The sequence below is a fragment of the Vombatus ursinus genome, unplaced genomic scaffold (assembly GCF_900497805.2).
Source record: "Vombatus ursinus unplaced genomic scaffold, bare-nosed wombat genome assembly UNPS02009205.1, whole genome shotgun sequence".
Classification (NCBI taxonomy): Eukaryota; Metazoa; Chordata; class Mammalia; order Diprotodontia; family Vombatidae; genus Vombatus; species Vombatus ursinus.
Window position 1 is genome coordinate 8,810,069 of NW_020948983.1, and position 21,799 is coordinate 8,831,867.

General features: G+C 34.2%; 1 protein-coding gene across 5 annotated transcripts in view; it reads right to left on the reverse strand.

Annotated features, from left to right (window-relative positions):
• The window catches only part of VTI1A (vesicle transport through interaction with t-SNAREs 1A), a 407,429-nt gene that overhangs the window by 308,665 nt on the left and 76,965 nt on the right, over positions 1–21,799 (reverse strand). For 3 of the 5 annotated variants that reach the window (XR_003568210.1, XM_027851403.1, XM_027851406.1), the window contains exons 5-6: positions 18,683–18,703; positions 13,874–13,958 (exon numbers count right to left, since the gene is read on the reverse strand). Coding sequence is in view for 4 of the 5 variants with exons in the window: in XM_027851403.1 (XP_027707204.1) it covers positions 13,874–13,958; positions 18,683–18,703 (106 nt within the window). In the remaining variant the exon portion in view is untranslated. The remainder of the gene's footprint in view (positions 1–13,873; positions 13,959–18,682; positions 18,704–21,799) is intronic. The other 2 variants (XM_027851405.1, XM_027851407.1) reach the window with 1 other exon arrangement.

Here is a 21,799-nt window from a genome sequence, read left to right on the forward strand (position 1 = left end):
TAACAGGGCCTTGACATGCTTTAGTGATATATAAAGGCTACATTAATTTGGATCTTTGGTAATTTAGAGAGTATAGGGTACCTTTCTGTGGAAAACCCCTTAAAAAGAAAATTCTTAGTATAAACAAAATCAAAAATGCTAATTACAAATAACTTTTGCATACCCACTAAAGTAAGTGACCTATGGATCTTTAATCAACAACATTTGTCATATTATATTGGAAAATAACACAACTAAATTCCCTTTAGAAGACTACAGTTCAGACTTCACTCAGTTCATAGAAATTAGAGTGAGGAGTGCTCCAATTTATCTACTTTAATTTCATTTTAAAGATAAAGGAATCAAGGACCTGGGACTTGTCCAAGGTCAAACAGGCTACCAGGAAGAGCTGGGATTCAAACCCAAGATGTTTGACTCCAAATTCAGCACTCTTATCTACTACGCCAAAAAAAAAAAAATAAATAAAATAAAAATAAAAAAATCAGCAAGCTGTCACTACATTTGTTACTAATTTCTTAGTGGAGCGGCTAAAGTTAGGGACAGGCTAAAAGACAAATCTCAAGTTTGCTTCTACAATCATGCAGTATAAAACACATGGATAGTATGAGTCTTTGGTAAATTAAAATATGCCAAATTTAGTTTTTAAAGCACTGCAAAGTTTATTGGATAAAGTATGTAATCCAGATCCTCAATTCATATTCCTTTGTACTTGTTTTAAAATATTCAATTCAAATATTTACCAACTACCTACTATATATGAGGTGCTATGCCCAATGATGATGTACAATGTTGAAGAATTTACAGTCTTTGTTTTCTGGAATGGAAAATAGAAAACATTTAATTATCAGACTCCTGTATACAACTAGTGGTAGTTCACACTCCCCGCTCCAGCCTAGCACAGTGCCTGGCACATAATAGGCACCTAATAAATGCTTCTTGATTGTCTGGTTTAGAATTATTACTAGCACCAAAAGATGATATCAAAAGTAGCATTATGACAACAGTAATATAGCAAAGGTAGGCAAATATTTTATTATGGGTACTCAGTAAATATTAGTCAAGGAGATTATCATGCCCATTGTTCCAGTATGAATCTTAGAGGTACTGTACACATGCATTTGCTGACTGATACCAACTGTCAATGCTTGGTTGAAAATGGACCACAGAAGTCTCTTATCACATCTATGAAAGATGACTCAACAACAATAACAACAAAAGATAGTGGAAAGTGACACAGGAAAAAAAATATGAAAACATCAACAACTGGGACCTGAATGTGCCCACTACTGGGGAGAGGGGAGGAGCAGGGATGAAGTTTAATTTTCCACCATTTTAGAAGTTTCTATCTGGTAAACCAACCCTGCAGGAAATCCAATTAACACTCTGGCCTTCAACAGCAGTCAAGACAGGAAAGTTAGGAGGTCTAGTTTTGCCATTCCTGAATTCTCTCACTCTCTCTCACTCTCTCTCTCTTTGTCTGTCTCTCTCTCTGTCTGTCTCTCTCTCTCTCTCTCTCTCTCACACACACACACACACACACACACACACACACACACACACCCCTTTATACTACATAGTGGAGCTAAATCTGCATGTTCCTTTTCTCTACCCCCACTTCTGTTCCCTATTTGGCCCTATCACCACAACACACATACATTTATATGGTAGGTACAGGGTCAATATTTTCAAGTGGTTGGTGGCGAAAAGCACTAACTGGTATGAATTTTTTTAGCATTCTCTAGATCAAGATAAATGTTACACAAAAATGCTGAAGAGAAAGATACACTTCAACTTTGTTACCTGCTGATAATCTTACAGTGTTTAATTGGAGCAGAGTCCAGCGACTTAGGAAGGGCACGATAGAACTGTTGCTTCTTGAGGTTTACAGTTAACAAAGGAGAGAATAGAAAGACTTACTTGTTCTTACGATGCTATGAATTTAAAAGATATACAGGAAGTCCAAGTAGGAAGAAAAATGAACCACTGTGCCTTGTACCCAGCAATAAAAATGAAGAAATTCATTTGTAAGAAATATTCACAGCTGGTAGGCAAAGTCACTGAGGCAATAAGAAATTTGGTATATCTTTGTGTTTTGTGCTTACCTTTTAGAGTCACAATATTAAAACACCTGCTTCTTTAAAATTAATAACATCACATCTTGTAAATCTTTTCTAAAATGTTAAGACAGAAGAACCTTAAAATTTATCTAGTCCATCCCCCTCAATCTACACATATGGAAACTGAGGTTCAAACAGTGACTTCCCCAATGTAACACAAGTTAGTAAGTGTGTGGACATGGAGCCAGGATTCCCGATTCCTACTTTTATCCTTTTTCCATAATCACCCTATAACTCAATTATATGAAAATCTAGAATATACCAAATTTAAAAATATCTTTCATGCCAAACCCAACAAAAACAAGTAAGATGAACTGTGAAAACATATTTTGATGATAAAAATTCATAGAAAGCAAGGGCCTAATTGGCCAAATGCCACAATGGTATAAACAGTCAAATGATACAAGCATTGTGGATAGTTCATAAAATATACTAATTGATAATGCTGAAGCACAAAATATTTTTATTTCATTTAAGTAAAATTTAAGTAGCACAATGGCTGGAGAGCCAGCCTTGGAGTCAGGAAGAAATGAACCCATGCCCTCCCTTTGACACATACTGGACATGTGATTCTGATTGTCACTTAACCTATCAATGAATGCCACACACGAATCTCTAAAGCTATAAGTTGTAGAATCAATGCGTATGTACATTTGTAGAGAAAATTTCAGCCAGAATTCCCCAAACCAATGAAGTCACCGGTACAAATGAAAAATAACATTAGGCAAGGAAGGCTGCTTCTTATTACTGAAGGTGGGAGTAAGGGTAGAGAAGTTCCATTTTAGACAATAAGTAATAATTATCTATTTGTCCTTCATTTTTCAAGAATCCATGATTTCATTCACGTGGGTATTCCCTTTACCAATGAAGATCCTAAGCCTTTAATACCTTGGTAGACAGGTTAATGAGTGGTTGTGCAACTCAACTCAAAACTTCATCACCTGGTGATCAGTCCTCTGGAGATGAGCCCTTCTATGTTTAAGTGCCATGGTCTTCAGATAATTAATAAAATACATCATAGCTTCACAGATTGAGAGCTGGAAGAGACTTCAGCAGTCACTGAGTCAAAGCCCCCCACTTTATACAATGAGCCAATCCACATAGCCTTTCCAACAAGGACCCATCATAGCTTATGTTCTGCTGGCCTAGTTTTAAAGAACTTCGGATCACTTCCGTCTCATGAGGTGGCATTAGAAGAGAACTTTCATTGAGGCCTGGGATTAGTATGAGGATAATATATGATATGTGAAAGTTTTTTGTATTGTGCTTTTCATTGCAAGGTATTTTTATTACTGTTATCATTAATTTGCTACATGATACAAAATATAAACAATACTGGGGAAAATGAACTCTTAAAAAAACTTAAAGACATGCAACAAAGCTCCTTAGGCCACTACTAAAACCTCATTCATTTAAAATTAATTCAAAAGGCTAGTCTGAATTGATACAATTGAAGTAGAGGTTATTTAAAATGAAATCTGGTTCAATACTCTTCAAATACATATAGTACACTAAGGGTGCTACGGGGTTGGTAGATTTTTTAAATCTACCAGTGACAACCAATTTTAGATAAGATTTCAGGGGAAAAAAAATTCCATGGGGGAAAAATAGCTTGTGTTTTTTCTCCCATCCCTGGCCTTTCCCAAATCGTTCTTATGGCATTACTTCCTTGGCAAAACTTTTCTTTAAAACACTATATAGGTAAACTTCAGCCCAACCCAAATCCAAAAAAGAGAAACTTTAAATTAACAAACTATGAATCACTGATGTTTGACAGTATTTTAATTCAATTGAGTTTCAGTCAAGTGCAATATTTGTACTAGCAATGTCAAAGATTAAAACCAGGAACTGTATTCATTATACACTTGTTTGTTTTAAAGTTTGTTGGCCTTAAAGAGGAGACAACATTCCTTCACACATGTAAAAAAGAAACATCAGCCTCTGAAATTATACCTTGATTGTTGGTGATTAAACACCTATACAAGTTAAATCCAGTAGGAAAGGCAGCATAGCAAACACAGGATTACAAACCAAATCTGCTTATTCCTCCAACAGGGTGCATTCTTCAAAAGTCTATTTCCTTGTCTGGCTTTAGGGCAGTTTCATCCTTTATCTAAATAAATAGGTATTTGTTTAACTATGTCTTGGAGTTTATGTCTCAAGATGCAAAAGGGCAACACAATACTATACATGAAGGATGACCCACCATGACAACCTCTTTGATACCGACTTTACTTAGAAAAACATATTCTTCAATAAAAAAATTATTTTTTAATGTTAACTTTGTTCTTCAGTGAAAACGAAAGAAAACATTGTTAGCCCAACAGGAAATATAGACTAAAGCTTCAAATGTAGAACACACAAAAAAAAAGCCATCTTAAAGCTTATGCCAGTCAAGTTTTCCACTTGATGTAAGTTGTACACAAAAGTCTTAGACCAATGTGAACACATGCTGTGAAAATTCTGTAGCACCCACCTCAGAAAACTCTATTAAATACATAAACACCTGCTAAAGGGAAAACTTCTTGGCACTAGAAGTCACACTCAAAGGAAAACTAAACCTGATTTTAAAAAAAACTTAAAAAAAAAAACCTAAGGAAAGGTATATAAGTGCAGTGCAGCAAGGTCATAAGCTTAACAGTCCTTCCCTGTAATATCTGAAGGTAAATTGGCATTTTAGCTTTCTTCTCTTTGGTTGTCACACTCTCAAGTTACAAAGATGCAACAGAATAAGAATGGTTTCAGGTGTGTCTTACAAACCAACTGGAAAACTGATAAGGCATTATTGGGTAAAGCATTTAAAAATGAGTATAATACTTTTTTAATGGATTAAAAATGAATTGTATGAATTCACTTGGACCACCCAAGGAGAAGACTTTCCAAACGGGGTTTAAAGGCAGTCCTTTCCTTGCCATTATGACTCTCTCCAATCTCTCATGTAACTTCAGAAAGTGAATTTCAGCACATCTTGAAATACTGTAACAGTTTCACCCCAAATGAGATCCCCCTCTGTTCATCAAGGGTAGTGCAGTTTTCAGATGTGAGAATTTAACAGGGTTGTTGTAATTACAAACTTCAGACACAATAGCCCATAAAAAAGATTACTTTACAATTTGACCATGTATGACCAGATCATGGGGCATAATCATGTAATTCTAATCACCTCCTGAAAATGGCTCACTAGCACAGAGGTATCTTTGTGATTTTCAAAGCACGACCAATTTTTTTAAAGGAAGAAAAAGAAATACACAGTAAAATACATAAAGAAACCTTCTTGCTTTTAAAATTTCTAGTGATTATTCTTACAGGAAAGATTTTTGCCAAAATTTGTATCTTTAGTTCAAGCAGATAAAGTTTATTGCTCTTATTACACCACGAATATACAGTAAATGAGTTCTTAAAATTTATCCAGCACCTTATATATGATGGGGCCCAATAAATACCTGCTGAATGAGTGCACTGTTCAATATGAGAAGCCTCTATACTCAATTTGTTGGCAATGTCAAATCCTATAGTTTGACCAAAAAAAAAAAATGAAGTGCTAGATTACAAATGTAAACATTACTAGAATAGGACTATATGATTGGGGGGGGAAGTGTCTTTCTCCACCCTCACCCAATAATTTAACACAATGTCATATGAATAGCACACACTTAGTAAGTATTTGTTGAAATGAATTAAATAGGAGTATAAAAGTGATGAAGTTTTCCGTGAGTGATTTATCGAAGATTTGGTGAGAAGCAAACCACTCAACTGCTACAGAGCTTGACTGGTTTCATCTCTCCATTGTATCCTTCCTCTGCAATCCTCTCTCAAAAGAAAAGGACAATGGAAGGAAAGAAGTATTATACCCAGTAGATAGATCTAATTCAGCTAATGGCAGCTGAGTTAGTTAATTGTTTCTGCCACACAAAAACCAAGCTGAAGATCATGATCATTTGGGGTTAATATAAAATCAACTACTTAATCTCAATGACTGTTTTTCCTGTAAAGAAAAATTACATTGCCACTCTAACTGTTGCAAACAACAATGTCCTTTTAAACAACATTATTATATAGACCTTAACATAGTGCATTGCACAAGAAGATACTCAAAATACTGAATGATGATGGTGGTGAAGATAAAGATAATGTTTAGAGGGAAGAGAAGGTGACAGGAAAATAGGAGATTCTGATAATGGGAGTCTGAGGAGTACAACTCTCATAGAGAAGGCAAGACAATGAAAAAGTTATGAGTTTGTTGGGAATTTTGTTTTCGTATATCTTTCCAAAATGAGAGTTTTACATGAGATTCTTGATCATATTCATGGAAGGAGTCCAAAAACAGAGCATGATTTACATAGTATTTACAGAGCAAGTTTATACAGTATTATAATCCATATGCTTTTGAAATCTGCAGACTCCATATGGCTCTCTATGAAAAGCCTAGGAAGAATGGATTACAATAGATTCACCAAGACTATATAACAATCAGAGGTAAAAGAAGGAAACTAAAGTCCTGATATATTAAAATGCATATTCACAGATTGTTCAAAATTCTCAAAGCACTAAAATATTTTAACTGATTTTTAAAAATGAAAGCATTAGCGCTATTTCTGATTTATTCTGAATTTGTCCTGCTGTTTTAATATTAATATAAGAATTTTTAAAAGATAGCAAAGATGAATAATGAACAGCTATGCACACAAATCATTGTTTCTCTCTCATCTTAATGAATACCACAGTCTAAGAAATATTCATTTTCAACTAGAAAAAACAACACACTCCATGTGTTACTCTGGATAATGGTAGCAGGACAACTAAATGCAAATCATAATGAGATGACCACAAAAAGCAAAAATAATCTTCTGAAGAGACCAATTCTGGCTGCTCAAATAGAAATGTTTTTAAACGTATGTATTTCCTATTATCTTTAAATTAGACAACTATATAGTCAAATAGAAATTTTGAAATTGAACTGAAATAACTTATTTAAAAAGAGTTACTCTTCATAGAAAAAAAATATGAAATACAAGAAACATTCAGGTACAGAGATGAATACCAAATTTAATTTAGAATGTGAAAGATCCTAATGAAGTTTGAGTAGAAGACATTTTACCATTGCCCAATAGGAAAGATTGGTACATGTTCTTGTTCAGAAATTCAACTGGCAGGTACTACTAAGAATGGACTTTGGTGACGTAATGTATGCTTGTTGTCTGAGGATAAAAATAAAATATGTAGGATTACAAAAGAAAACAATTACATTGAAATACAATTATCAAAATATTAATGAGTTCATGGACCTCAAGTTAAGAATGATTGTTGAGACTATTAAGCAGCCTGAGACTAGACACCATGCTTTATTTCCTCACACCTGGCACAGTGATTGTCACATAATAAGTACTTTATAAAAATTTGTTTTATTTATCCACACCCATACATATGTAAATATACATACCTAGATCAGAATGAATTGCATATATATCATTTTGTTGTGGTTGTTGTTGAGTTGTTTCAGTTGTGTCCAACTCTTTGTGATCCCATTTGGGATTTTCTTGGCAAGGATGTTAGAGGGGTTTGCCATTTCCTTCTCCAGGCCTTTACAGATGAGGAACTGAGGCAAACAGGGTTAAGTGACTTGCCCAAGGTCACATAGCTAGTAAGTGTCTGAGGCTGGATTTGAACTCATGACATTCCAAAGTTCCAAGCCCAGGGCTCGATTATCCATTGTGTCACCTAGCTGCCCGTGTATACCATGCATCAATTCAAATTAATTGAGATGAAATGAATAGAAAAAATTAGGCCAGGAAGGGATCATCAGACTACATATTGATTAGACATTTAAACTAACATTAAATTAACATCATTCCAGGATCTGAATGTAGTTAAGGACATCAATATGTTGAAGTACCTGTGATTTCATTGCTTTGGATACTGCCTCCATCAGTGCACATTGCTACCACCTATGCTTCCTTATCCTATGCAGCTTTGGTCCATGTTTTTTCATAAATCTCACAAAGAACCTACCAGATATGCTACACTATTGGCCATCAATATGTTTTTCTATGTTAGCACTACATGGCTATCTCATCTTGTTTTCTGATCATGCACCAGGATATGAATACAGATGTGGTGTAGTTCTTCTAATTCTATATGAATCTAATCATGATCACAGATTTAAAACCAAAGGGATCTCAGAGGCCATTTAGGCCAGCCCTTCTTTTTACAAATGAGGAAACTGAGGTATAAAGAGGGCAAGTAACTTGTCCAAGGTGACAAAGAAAGTGAGTATCAGAAGCCAGATTTGAACCCTGATCCTCTGACTCCAGAGATGTTGTATGATGATGCCCCTCACTTTGAGATGGCCTATGCAGGGAAAGGCAGTGTGGCCTAGTAGTAGTCTGGGAGTAAAATCAGGAAGCCTTGAGCTCTAGTCCCAACTCCAGCACATAATGATTGTGCAAGTTATTTAGCATCTCAGGATTGTGGGCAACTTTCAAGATGCTAAATTGGAAAGAAGGTGCTGACTTGCATTGGTAGTTTCCTCATCAGGAATTCCCTACACTAATAACATCACAGGTCTAGTCTCTATCCCTAGAGTTAAGCTAATGCTTACAAAGACTAAAAACTGTGTTATTGTTATTACACTCTGATTCTTTTCCATTACTCCTTTACTATCCTTGTGGAAGCAGAACAGGGACACAAAATAAGAGGACCATTTTTATTTTTCTTTGATTGGTAAACTGACACAGACAAAGCATTTATCATCTACTGACCAACCTATTAGAGTTGAGCCTCTCCATTCTTAGTCAAGTCAACAAGTATTGCTTAGCTAGATTAATCCTTAGAGAACAGACTCTTGTTCTAAATCTTGTCCTAAGGACCAAACTGAAAGGCCTTCTAGAATAACAAAACCTGCAAAACAGGTGGTATGATCTTTGAGAACAAAGGGTCAACTCCATGCCATAATAAGGCACCAGAGTAGGTATCTGAAGAGGAAGTTAAGATGGGCTTGGATTTAAAAACAAAAACTTGAACATGTGACCACACGAGACTTCAGGTTGCTACACATCTTTACTGACATGGGTAAATGTGAGGAGGACTGATCACACTTTTCTAGCTGGATGGATTGATTCTATATGCAAGGCTGACAAATCATCCTGAGTCAATGAACATACACCATGTTTTTATATTCTTAAAGAAAGTGATTTAATAGGATTTTCTGTAAATTCAACAGTTTTTAACTGTGTCTGCAACAAATTTTGTGCTTCTTTATTCATCCTTGACTTCCTTAGTGCTTTGCTCATGAAATGTAAAAATATCCAACATCAAATATTCTTAGCCTTGATCTCCATCAATAAAGGATATTTATGTATGGAAAATGAAATTATTTACTATGGGTGTCCTGACTGTACTATGGTTGACTTCACATGTATTATGCATCATTTTGCTAACTCTAGCTATATAACAACTATACACACTGCCAGACAACTAACTACATTAATTAGTTTCATACTGATGGGACAAGTAGGCCTAGAATCACTGCCTCATGCCCATTTACTCTATGGATCATACTGCTCTGACAATATTGATCAAGTATTTATTCTGGATTCTTGACTTGAGTTAAAGTTGTAAATGTGATTACAGTGGAAAGAGAAAATAATCCAGAGTTCTGAGCATGAAATAGTTGACCTCAAATGGCATGAGTATCTATACTGCTCAATGGTCATACCTGTCTACTGAGAGGAAATAGAGAGGAGCAATAGCTGTCTATTCGGAGGCACTGAGACAAGAACATAAGAAATGCCAAACTGCATCAAACCAAAGGTCTATTCATGTGGCATCTTTCACATGGCCTTTTTCATAGCTACATCCAGAAATGTTTTGGAGGAACACGTGGTAGTAGCCCTTTATGATATCAGGCTCAAAGTTGTCCAACTTCCAGTTCTTTAACATAACACTTGCTGATTTCCTTCAGATACTTCTTTTTATAGATGAGAGCCTTGCATACGATAGCTAAAAGACTGACATTTCTTCTTCAAATATAAATAAAATTCTTAAAAACTTATGTAGTCTTCAAAATATTTCTATAAAATGGCACATTGTGATAATCAAAGCATTTTTTCACCCAACTATAACTTTAAAAAGATAGACATGTGCTGCTCTGCTTAATCAGCTGCTCATGAAGGGATAAGAGCTGGTTCATTTCTTGATGAGACACAAATAAAACATCACAACAAAATATCAAAAAAGAGATGTTCCTTCCTTTGAAAACAAGTAACTTATTTTTGTAAATGTCTTATTTTTCATAGATGCCAAGTTGAGTTTCAAAATGTTTGGCTTTTTGATAACTTTTTTGTTAATAATTTCAGAAAACTTGAGCAGAAAAGGGATAATTTTATTTAGAGTACAAATGCACAAACTTTGAAATTCAAATTTCAAATAATAACTGATAGCTCAAAATAGCAAATCTAAAAAATTTAGCCACAAAGACACACTAGAAAGAAACTACTCATAATCACTACATACAATTCTTTCCCAATACAGTGAAAATTAAGTGATTCTCATTAAGTCTTGGTATAAATGCCTTCATTACCAAATTTATGTCAAATGGGAGAAAACAGCTACCATTTAATTCAAAATACTGGTAGCCACAAAATACTGATGACACTCAAAAATGTGGAAGCCCTAATACACCGTATCATTTACGGTCAATGAAGACTTACATAAATAAAGTTATTTGATCTATTGCGATCATTATTCACTGCTTAGGAAAAAGCAAATGGACTTGCATACCAAAATTCTAGATTTTACTTCATTCAGAATTGTCATTTGACTATAAGCATTCATGATTAACACAAGCCAGTAGACTTTAAGGAATCATAAAGGAAAAGTATTCATACTCCAGTTTGAATTATTAGAAGAGAGAATAAAGTTTTCAAACCAAATCTATTAACTTCAAATGTTAAAATAATTTTATGAAATATTTCAGTATCTCTAATTAATGTTATGATGACATCAGGGGTCAAATATAATAATATGCCATCAAATATTTTTTTCAAATGTTATGAAGAGATATAAAGATGACCAACTTTTTGAGAATAGAAGTTTTCTGCATTTCTGCCCTACTGTTACACCATAGGACCTTAAAAGAAAACTAATTATTTCTGCATTCAGAAATTTAAGAAGATAATTTATGTTGCACATTCCATTTCAAAAATTATTTTGTACATATAATCTAACTTTATCTCACAGCTTACAGAAGTGGATGGGAAAGGTCATATCCATTTTGTAAATAAGGAAACATGCACAGAGTACTTAAGTAACTAATCCAAGGTCACACAGCTAGTTAGTGGTACAGCCAAGACTTTTCTTATTTTTCTCAACTTGGACTAGATGACTCCCACTAGATGACATTCCTTCCAAATTCTTACCCAATTTTTCAATTTTCAATTTTCTCATACATCTCACTACCTTTAAAAAGCCCTCAAGAATTTTCTTTGTGAATAATGTTATGTTTATATTGCTTCTTTATAAACATTTGTCATGTATTTACATTACAAACAGTCAAGGCCATGATAACTTGACTATCAACTCCTCAATAGGAATAGTGAAGGAAACAGAAGGAAGCCATGTCAGTATTTTACTGACAGAATTTACCATTCTGACATTACTTCAAATACAAGCAGTGATAAGGTTGTGGGGAGGTAGAATTAGTTCTTACCCTACTCCAAACCTCTGAGGGAGAATACCAATCTGTGATGGCATATAGGGTTCTCTGACAGAAACTGCTGCCAGAGATACAGAGAACATAAGGCCCCCAGAACATACCTAATCTTATCTGAAACAACGCTGGCTTGACTTCTGCTCAAGCAGTAACTATATCTTTGTCTGCCTTCTCCTCCTGTGGGATTCTGCACACAGCCTTCATTTAACCACTCTGCCTGGCCAATACGTGGCTAACTTTTTAACACCTCCCTCTTTCAATTCAAAGTTATGCAATGCAAAAGGACAGGAGGTTGCCCTGTAATTCATCTTTAATGAAACATTCTAGTTGGTGGAGAAAGTTACATGACACTTTTTATGTTGGCAGAATGGTTATGATGATGTGGTTAAATTATTTTAGAACACCTGAAAATGGAGCAACCACCTAATCCAACTCAATATCATCCAGATAGGTGTGTTCAAAGGAATACTTAGTCTTTAAATTCCCTTGTCGATGTTCATGGGTAACATTGACAGTGATATCTTCTCAGAGAACAGCTGAAACAAAATGATCTTTGCTTTCTCTTCCTTTCCTTTTCCCAAATTAAATTTGCAAACTGTATCTCTAATAAAAAAATCAAAATTCTACTCCACGACAAACAGAAAGACAATACCAGAATATTAAAAGATGACTTCTAATTGAATTCAAGTACAAAAATAAAAATAAATGAAACTTCCACTATCCAATGAAGATAGAGAACCATCCCATGAGTAGATTTTAAAACTGAAAATCATATTCATAAAAGATAGCTTTCCTAGGTTACTAGTAGCAGGAAGAGCTGAGAGTTCTTTTTAACAGGTTATCCACCATTGACAAATTGCCAATGTCAATTGTGTTCTTCCCACCCACTTCTGCAGATTTTTATATTTAAAACTAATTAGAGAATTTAATGTCCCTCAAGGACCTAGGTCCCTGTATAAAAAAAAAAAAAAGTAAAATAAGCCAGGTATCAAAAGACATCATGCTTTGGAAAAGTTAAAAATAACAATATAAACAGAAAACTAGGCTGTCATAAAGAGAATCATCTGAATGACAATGTCCTCAGAAAAAGATGTTGAAAATGGTACTGACCTACAGATGTCATAGTATATCTAGAAGGTGTACAACTGTTATACTCTAGCATTCCTTCAAATTCTCAAAGGACAACACTCATAAAGTCTATGCTCCACTAAAACTTAAAAAAAAATTTTTTTTAATCCAATGGAAAGGTGAACAAAGCTGTATTCAGGAGAGACTTGGTGAATGTTAATTAAAGATCATTCATGGATAATTTTTCACTATGTAAAATATAATAATAATTACACAAAACTTTCCATAACTTTGCAGAAGCTTATTTATTTAAGTAGACAAGACTTTGAAGCCTAATTACTTCTGTGTTTTCACATATCACTGATGGGTGTTAATTCAACCCAGAAGTTTGGGCAGTGCTAACCAATGCTAATAAGATCATCATGGACTTTAACACTGCTACTTAATTTAATTCAATTTTTACATATCTGATAGCTTGCTGTATTCATTATTTTTTAAAATTGCAGATTCATTAGGTAAAGCATCCTCAACATCAGGGAAAATGAGCAAGTTGAACCAAGAAACATATTAGTTCTTTGCCTCCAGATCATTTAGATTTATTAAAATGTTAATTTTTACATATGTGAATAAAAGAAAAAGAAGAAAACAAGTGGAGACTGCACTGTGTGCTAGCAATCATTGCGGGTGGGTAAACTGACAACATGTAACTGCATATTAAGACAAATGTAGAATTTAGACAAAGTATTCCATCTCTTTTCTGATGTATACTTTTAAACCTCAGGAACTGTTTTCAGTAGATGTCATGCCTTTTAACTTGAAAAAAGATAAGCGCAAATAAGCTCCCAATTGTCTCCCCAATATGTAAACCACATCTCGGGCTGCTGTCTCTGCTTCTCCTTTGAAGTTTCCCTGAAATGTCATGTGTTGTGAAGACTGCTGTGCATAAGCAAGACAATTTGCTCACTCTCAGAATTCTTACCGGTTTCCACTGCTATTTGGTATCCAGCCTCTAGTCTCCGAGATGACCTTTCCAGCCTCTCTGTGTTATCGAGCAGATGTGCCCTCTGAAAAAGAAAAAGAAAAAGAAAAAAAGAAATCAGATGCCTGTCTACAATGTTCTCCTTTTCCCATCTTTCCTTTTTTAATTATGATTTCATATGCCCAAACATTTAAAAACAACAATAAACTTCTCTAGCTATTTTATCAAATGCCCCATTATCAGAACCAGTAGCATGGAGAGATTAGCAATCAATCAATGATATGTACCAATTTTGAAATACAGAATTATATTTTGTTATGAAGTAGCCATTATGAAGGAGTGTAGATATCTTATTTCTAAACATCAGGAAATACATGAATGTCAACAGAATTTATCTTTCCTGCCTCATCAGAGGGAAAATGTGTTGTTATACTTGGAGATCAATAATCCTTACATTATACTTAAAAAATCCTAACTTCAGAAACCCATTTTTCCTTTTGATTATGGGGGGGGGGGAGGGCAATGATTTTATAATGAGAACTTAATTTTCAAAAGAATGCTTCTCCTACGTGGACTCTCCAGAAAGATGTTGTATAGAACAACATATTCTACTAAGTCAGAATAGTATAGAAGTCCTTGTAACTCATGGTTAAAACATTGAGAAACAAGAGGTACACATCTGCCTCAATGCACACAAACATAGGAAATTATGGATTGTAAAAAGCAGACATTCTGAATGAACTAATGCACTGATCTACATGGACCCAACCTTATAATCACCACCAATTGTTCTGCCTTCCTAAGAAATCAAATGCTGCTCATTTCAAATTTCATCTCACACAAACTCTACTTTCTAATTCTGTCTAGTTTACTTTTTCTTTTTAGACAGCTATCCATTTGGGTTATCAAAAACAAATGTAAACAACATATTCATGCATATACTTATATAAGCATATATCTACATATCCACACTTACATATTTATATACATTTCTACCTAATATTGTATACCTTCAAACCAGTATTTTGTTATCTAGCTCAAAACAAAACAAAACAAAAAACCACTCCTACAACTTTGTGTTGTTGACAGATGTCACTTAAAACCCAAGAAATGCTTTCTAATAATAATAATAAAGGAGGTGCCATACATATTATCTGAGTGGCTGTCTAGTGAAACGATCTACCTTGCTCTAATGAGCCCCTATGGATCTTGGAGATGCAAGCTGTATTGACATGCACACTTAAGCTAATACACCTAGACCGGAGCCTCGGAGCTCTAGCAGCCAGGGATGCTGACAGAATATCTCGCTTCTATCTTCAAAGAAAGGAAGTGATTAGTATGTTATCATTACCATTCAAAACGTGATTTCCCTATTCCCTCCCGGCATAGGTGACACATCTGAGATGCGGCCAGACGTTGGAGGCAGCTAAAGCCACATCAAAGCTTTCCTTGAATTTTTTTTTGGGGGGGAGAAAAGAATCATTAAAACAATGCATTTAGATCAGCATAGATAGGACCTGATGTGAAGGTCAGGAGAGCTGCAATAGCAGTCTATAATAATTAATAGAGTCGTCTAATACACAGTGGATAGGTTAAGAGTAAATTGGGGGGAAAAAGCTTTTTACATTCATGGGAGGCAGAGCATTGGAAGAAAAAGCAAGAGCACTTAAGAGAATTTAGAAACATAAGTTGTATCTCTCTAATTGAAATCACAAAAGCAAAGGGATCTGTACCTAGTTGAGATGCATAGTAAATTTGAATAATTTTAAAACTTTCCTAAATGGACATTATTCAAAGATAACATTCCTATTCCCTGAAACCTGTCTTCATACCCCAACTTCTCTCAATTCTCAGGATTTTAGGGTAAAGCCACCAAAAAGCCCTGTGTATTAACCTTGGCTTTATATAATGCTATTTTCTATCTTAATGAAGGTTAACTCCATTTCAAATTATTTATACTTCTCAGTAAGATATGTAAAATCAAAAGTAAAATGAAATTTTAAACTAGGATAAGAAAACAGATATTTGGGGTTCATCTCAAAAGTGTAAGGAAACCTAAAGTTAAAAGGGAACATGTGAATACTATTGATATCAACTTTGGGGATCAGTATAAAAGATAGTCTATTGTAATTATATGAAAATACTTACTTTAAGAAATGTAACATTTAAATAAAAAGAATTTAATGCCATGACATGCAGGAAACCAGGTTATATGACATACTAATGCTATAATGGAGCAATGTTGTCTAAAATAATAATTCTCTTTCAATGTGTACATTCCTATGAAACAAATCTGGAGGAACTGAACATATTTTGGAACTGTCCAATTTTGTCATAAGAAATTTTCACATGAGAGGAATTAGTTCGACACCCACATTAGAGTTAGCTCTCACTTGATATTTCAGAACCTTTTCAGTTAAATCAGACCAAAATCAAGTTCTTGTATCAGCTCTGCTATTTATATTATTCTCCTAAGTTGTACGTTGCCCTGGCCTCTGAAAATGAAAGGCAACACACTACAGTAGCAGTTGATGCTTTCAATTTGCCCTCCAGTCTCCCACCCAAACTCATTCTCTCGCCCTCTTCTCAGCCCTTTTCAAAGCAGGATAGTGAATGAGTACGAGCTTCAGATAGCGTGTGAGAAAGTTGTGCAACATGGAATGTTGGTGATTCAGCCATTCTCTGAGCAGGATTCAAACTGAGAGCTCAGGAATGCCAAAGCCAGTTTATCTTGATTTATGCCGTCGCACAGCTTCCAAGGACTACCTCATTAACATAGGTGAATTACAAATAAGCATTTTAATTATGAGGAAGTCCATGCTACATTATCCTTCAACATGGCAAATCAGAATTTTTTAAAAAGTGAGTGCGTGCCTCTTTTGGATAACTACTTTTAAGAAGCCTTGATTGCTTTCCTTACATGAGAAATATCAGCATCTTATCTGAATCATGTGTACTCTGAATACACCATAAATGAAGGCAGAGGCAGCAGAGTAATCTAGACTAGAAATAGCCTGCTGCATCCATTGCAAAGTAAGTTAAAAGTATATTTCACAGGATACAACTCCAATAGTTGAATGATCTAATTCTAATTCCAATAACAATTCCATTACAATTTACAGTTTCCAAAAACACGCATTGAAGAACCATTAAACTGGGAAACTTACTGCCGACATAAACAAAAGAAGAATTTTAAGTCGAGATACAGTAAAATAAATATATTTTTTAAAACGCAAATGCAACATATCCAACTTTTTCATCTAATACACATAATGCCACACAATTCATCTTCACAAATACAGGGCTTTTGGAGAAAACACTGACCCTTTAAAGGCTACTTATTTGCAACGTGACACATTTTGGTAAACATATTCCTGACTTAAATTTGGGGGAAATAACTTTGTCTATTTTCCTTATATTGATCAAGGCTTTGAGGTCTAACATTAATTCCAATATCATTTGAAAACTCAAGCTCCAACATAATTTTTAATGTTACCTTCATGTAAATCGAGGCCTACAATGTCCCATAGGAGTATATATACTTACTGAAAAATATTGTCCTATGGGAGAAGTAGGTTCAAATGAATTATCCATTGTTCCTTATAATCTTATTATATGTAAGGACTTGGTTTACACAAATTCACTTAATACAGTCAACTGCTTATGTGTAAGGAATAGAAAAAGGACACAGAAATAAGATAGGAAAATCTGCCTACATTTCTTCTTCACTTTTCCTTCCAGGTACTGTTTATTAATGAAAATGCATCAATAATACACCTTGGTTAGGAAGAGCTGTTGAAAACCACTATATCCATTAGTCCCCAAATCAGCATTAATATAGCCTAGAAAATGCTTAAGTATTCCTAAAACAACACAAAACCGTTATAACAAGAACTTCCTCATCATTGATGTTAAGCTGCACACAAGAATAGTTCTGGCTGCTCTTGTTGCAATATATAATTTAAAATTAATTTTAAAACTATAATATCAGCTATTATTTCAACCCAAAATTGATGGCAGCAATGATCAATCATGCTTCATCAAAATCATAGTAATTGTAATCATATATCATATACCCCTGAGAGAATATAAAATCCCTCACTGCAATGGAGAGGATATAAGAAACAGTGCTATAAATATTTTCTTGGTCTCAAATAAATTCGGAGTGATGGCCAACTGCATTCTAAAACAGACCATCATACTCCAAGAAATAAGGGCACTTTTGATGCTCTTTTCCTATAAAATAGATATTGTATTTAACAATGACTAAAGCTACTTATAAAACTAGGAATCTGGGCACATTGACCAGTAGTGCATTTATAATACAGACATATTTCCCCAAAGAGAATTGGAGATTAGAAGGATCTCATATTACATTTAACAATATCAAGGTAAAGGCAAGGATTTTTCTTTTTTTAAGTAGTAGGAGGCTAATTAGAATATTTTGAAGCTATTTGCCCAATCAACCACTTTCAGAAAAACAACAGATTTTCAGTTTTCACAACTTAGCAAATTATGTATTTCACAAATGACACAGGTACAGCTTTAAGATATACTTTTATCATTCATCCCTTTCCTGCTTTGAATATGCCTACGTTTCCACTGTGCCACCAAACAATATTAATAACTGTGGTAGGTAGATAGTTATTGAGGAAGGGCATAAAGTGGAGGATGGTTTTAAGCAATATAATCAATACTTGTGCTGTGTCAATTTCCCTGTAACACTGAACCAAGAGATCTACTTGAGATTTAGAAACTCAGCTTTATGAGAAAGCCAGACAACAACAACAAAAGCTAGAAAGTACTCACCTCTTCACGTAATTTTATCAACTGCAACATGAACGCACCAAAAAAAAAAAAAGATAAAAAGGAAAGAAATGGCAGGAAAGAAAGATCAGTTGTATGACAGGCTACAGAATTAACATTGACAATTTATCTGTTTACATGTTTAGCATTTAAAAATCACAGACAAACACATTAAAAGAACCTAAACATAGACTACACGCAGAGTTTTTTGAACGAATAAAGATCACTTTCTCACACTGTCACATTAAACAAAGAGAATAGTGTGAAATTCTCTTTTAAAGTACATCTAAGACACCATCATGAAATAAAGGGGAATGACTTCATAGAAGTCTATATTATAAAGAAAAAAAAAACAAGTTTACTGTTCCTCTCTTCTAAGAATGTACCACTGAAGAGGTTTTGTTATATTCAAGTTTTTAGGATGTTTCTCTATTTGAGGTCTTGACAAATGATTTCTATTTTTAACAACAAATGAAACAGACTATTAGTTTATACTATTTCCCAGTTAATAACTGATACATCAAAGATCTACATATTAGCTATCACACATGTGTCCCTATTCTATTGGATGGAACTTAGTTTTCCTTAAGAAATGAACAAATTACGTAACAAAAGACAATGCTTATTTAGGCCATGAGACATTTACTACAAGATATTTGACATTAGAAATAAATGTAATCACTAGCATTGATTTTTTTTTTTAGTGAGGCTACTGCAAATAAACTCAATATTTTGATTTTAAAACATTTTCAGATTTCAATCTGAATAAGTACTTTTGCAAATCTAGCTAATTCCATACTATAAGCATTTTGAATTTATTTATATTTCAGAATCTTTTCAGTGAAGTCAAACTAAAATCAAGTTCTTGTCCTAACTGTGAAATTGGCAAATTTTATGATACTTTAGTCATTTAATTTTTTTTTTTAATTTAAACACCACATACGAAGTTGCTTATTTACTTACAAAGTACGAAAATGGATGTCCAAGCATCTGGCTTATCCATTTTGATATGCTTCTTTAACAGACTCCTAAATCATTGTAAATGTTAGCGAACTGTTGAGCTGATTGCCATTTTTTTTTCCTACCATGAAATAGACACATCATAACAGACTATAAAGGACACAACTGCTACAAGCCTGAAATTTGCATTCTCACTTCTTTCTCCATTTAATTTACGACCTGTAATTTTAAAACACACACCAATCTAACAGACTAGTTATTATGTTTAACTAATTATTAAATCTATTTACTAAACTACAAGTCTTGTATAATCCATCAAATTAGATCATTGTTTCAGGAGCAAAAGTAGAACTAGTTTGCCAAAATTCTCTGAAAAAGAATGTGCACTACTTAAACTTAAACATGGTTATCTCAATACCAACAGCTGATTTTTGACACCAACTCAATGAATCCACAAAATTATTCTGGTTCTTCATTTATTTTATAAGATTAATTTTCAAATAAACAAGGAAGTAATATATAACTGTATGGAATCCTTTCACAAAGCAGAGGAGCAAGAATCTATTATATCAAAAATGCTTAATGGATTTACTTTTTGAGAACATTCACTGTTCTTTCTTCAAAATGGACAAGTGGTTGTAATTACACTCAACTAGCAAGCTCGCTGGCTCAGTAGCCACTCAGCATGTAAGATGAAAGCTTCTAATCATTTCATAAAAAAAAAAAACTACTTTTTACCCAAGAAGTTAAATTTTAAACCCAAGTACCTGGCCTATCATAAATTGGTCTGTCTTTTTCCTTTTTTCCCCACCCTAAAAAAAAAAAGGCAAACATTAATTCGCCTCAGACAGAGCTGATTTGGGAGCAGATCACATAGCTATCTTTTCTTTCTGGGGTCACTATTCTTCAGTTGACTATGATACTTAAAGGGCCAAAGTTTAAAACTGCTCTTCTGCAATAGAGACCATTTGGGGCATACCACCCTGCCATAATCAATGAGTGTTTAAAAATGCTCCCCATTTGTTTTTTCAATAGTTTCCAAACAAAAAATGTTCTATCTTGTTTGTGCTGCATGGCTGGCTTTAAGCTTTGCACAGGATTTGCTGCTAAGCTAGGTAATGGAAAGGTTTTTTTTTTTGTCTTTTTTTTTAAGTTTAGACTGAGAGCTATTCATTCAAATTAACAAAAGATGGTTAAATTTTTTATAATTAATAATTAGACCAGACCCAAACCTAATAAATTTATTTTTGACTGAGTTCATCACTTGCTCAATTGTGAATGTATTTAAAGTGTGTACAGTCACCATTTTAGGTTATGATAATTGACATTTCTTTTTGAAACAAAGATTTTTTTTTCAATGCAGATTTTGATACAAGAGGTAATCTGCTCCTTTGTAGGCCGAAAAAATCTGGTTTACGCTGGTTTGAACCAGTGGAATCTCTTGTGGTTAAGCCTTCTGCTGTGACTAAAATCAAAACTGCGCCTCAGAGCATGTGAGACAGTGTGTGCGCGCACATGCCTCTGTGTGAATGTGTATGTGTGTGAGTGTGTGTGTGTGTGTGTGTATGTGTAAGGTGTATCACGTGACAGAGGAAACTACCGAATTTTTTTAAAGCTGATAACGCGACTGCCGTCTCTGTCCGCATACAGATAACGAATAAATGCTGAACTCTATTAAGCGCCCTTTACACATTATCGTGGGTCGAACACACAATTTTCTGAACTTATGATGACAGTCTATTTATTTTGCTATAAACCCTCAGCACGTAACGAACAGATTTGTGTCTGGTAATGATCTGCTCTGCCAAGGCTATATGAAATGATACCGACCTTCTTTAGATCTTGGGGAATTAAATTGACCGACTTCACCCCCTGGTCTGCAGCTGAAGTTTAGCACACTTTATGCACAGCAAGTCCAAATCAGAACTTAAGAGAACCTTGTAGTTAAGAAATTAAGTAATCATATCTCAGCAAAATACTGGTTTGCCACATATATTTCAGCAAGTATTTGTAAATATGCTACTCTACATTTAATTTTTTTAACACATTTAGGATTGTCTTGGATTCATTATTAGTCAATGTATTTTGCATATGGAAAATAAAAGAAAAATCTAGTTCAAATGGCAAAAGCTGGACTCCAATAACTGTCCCATCATCATA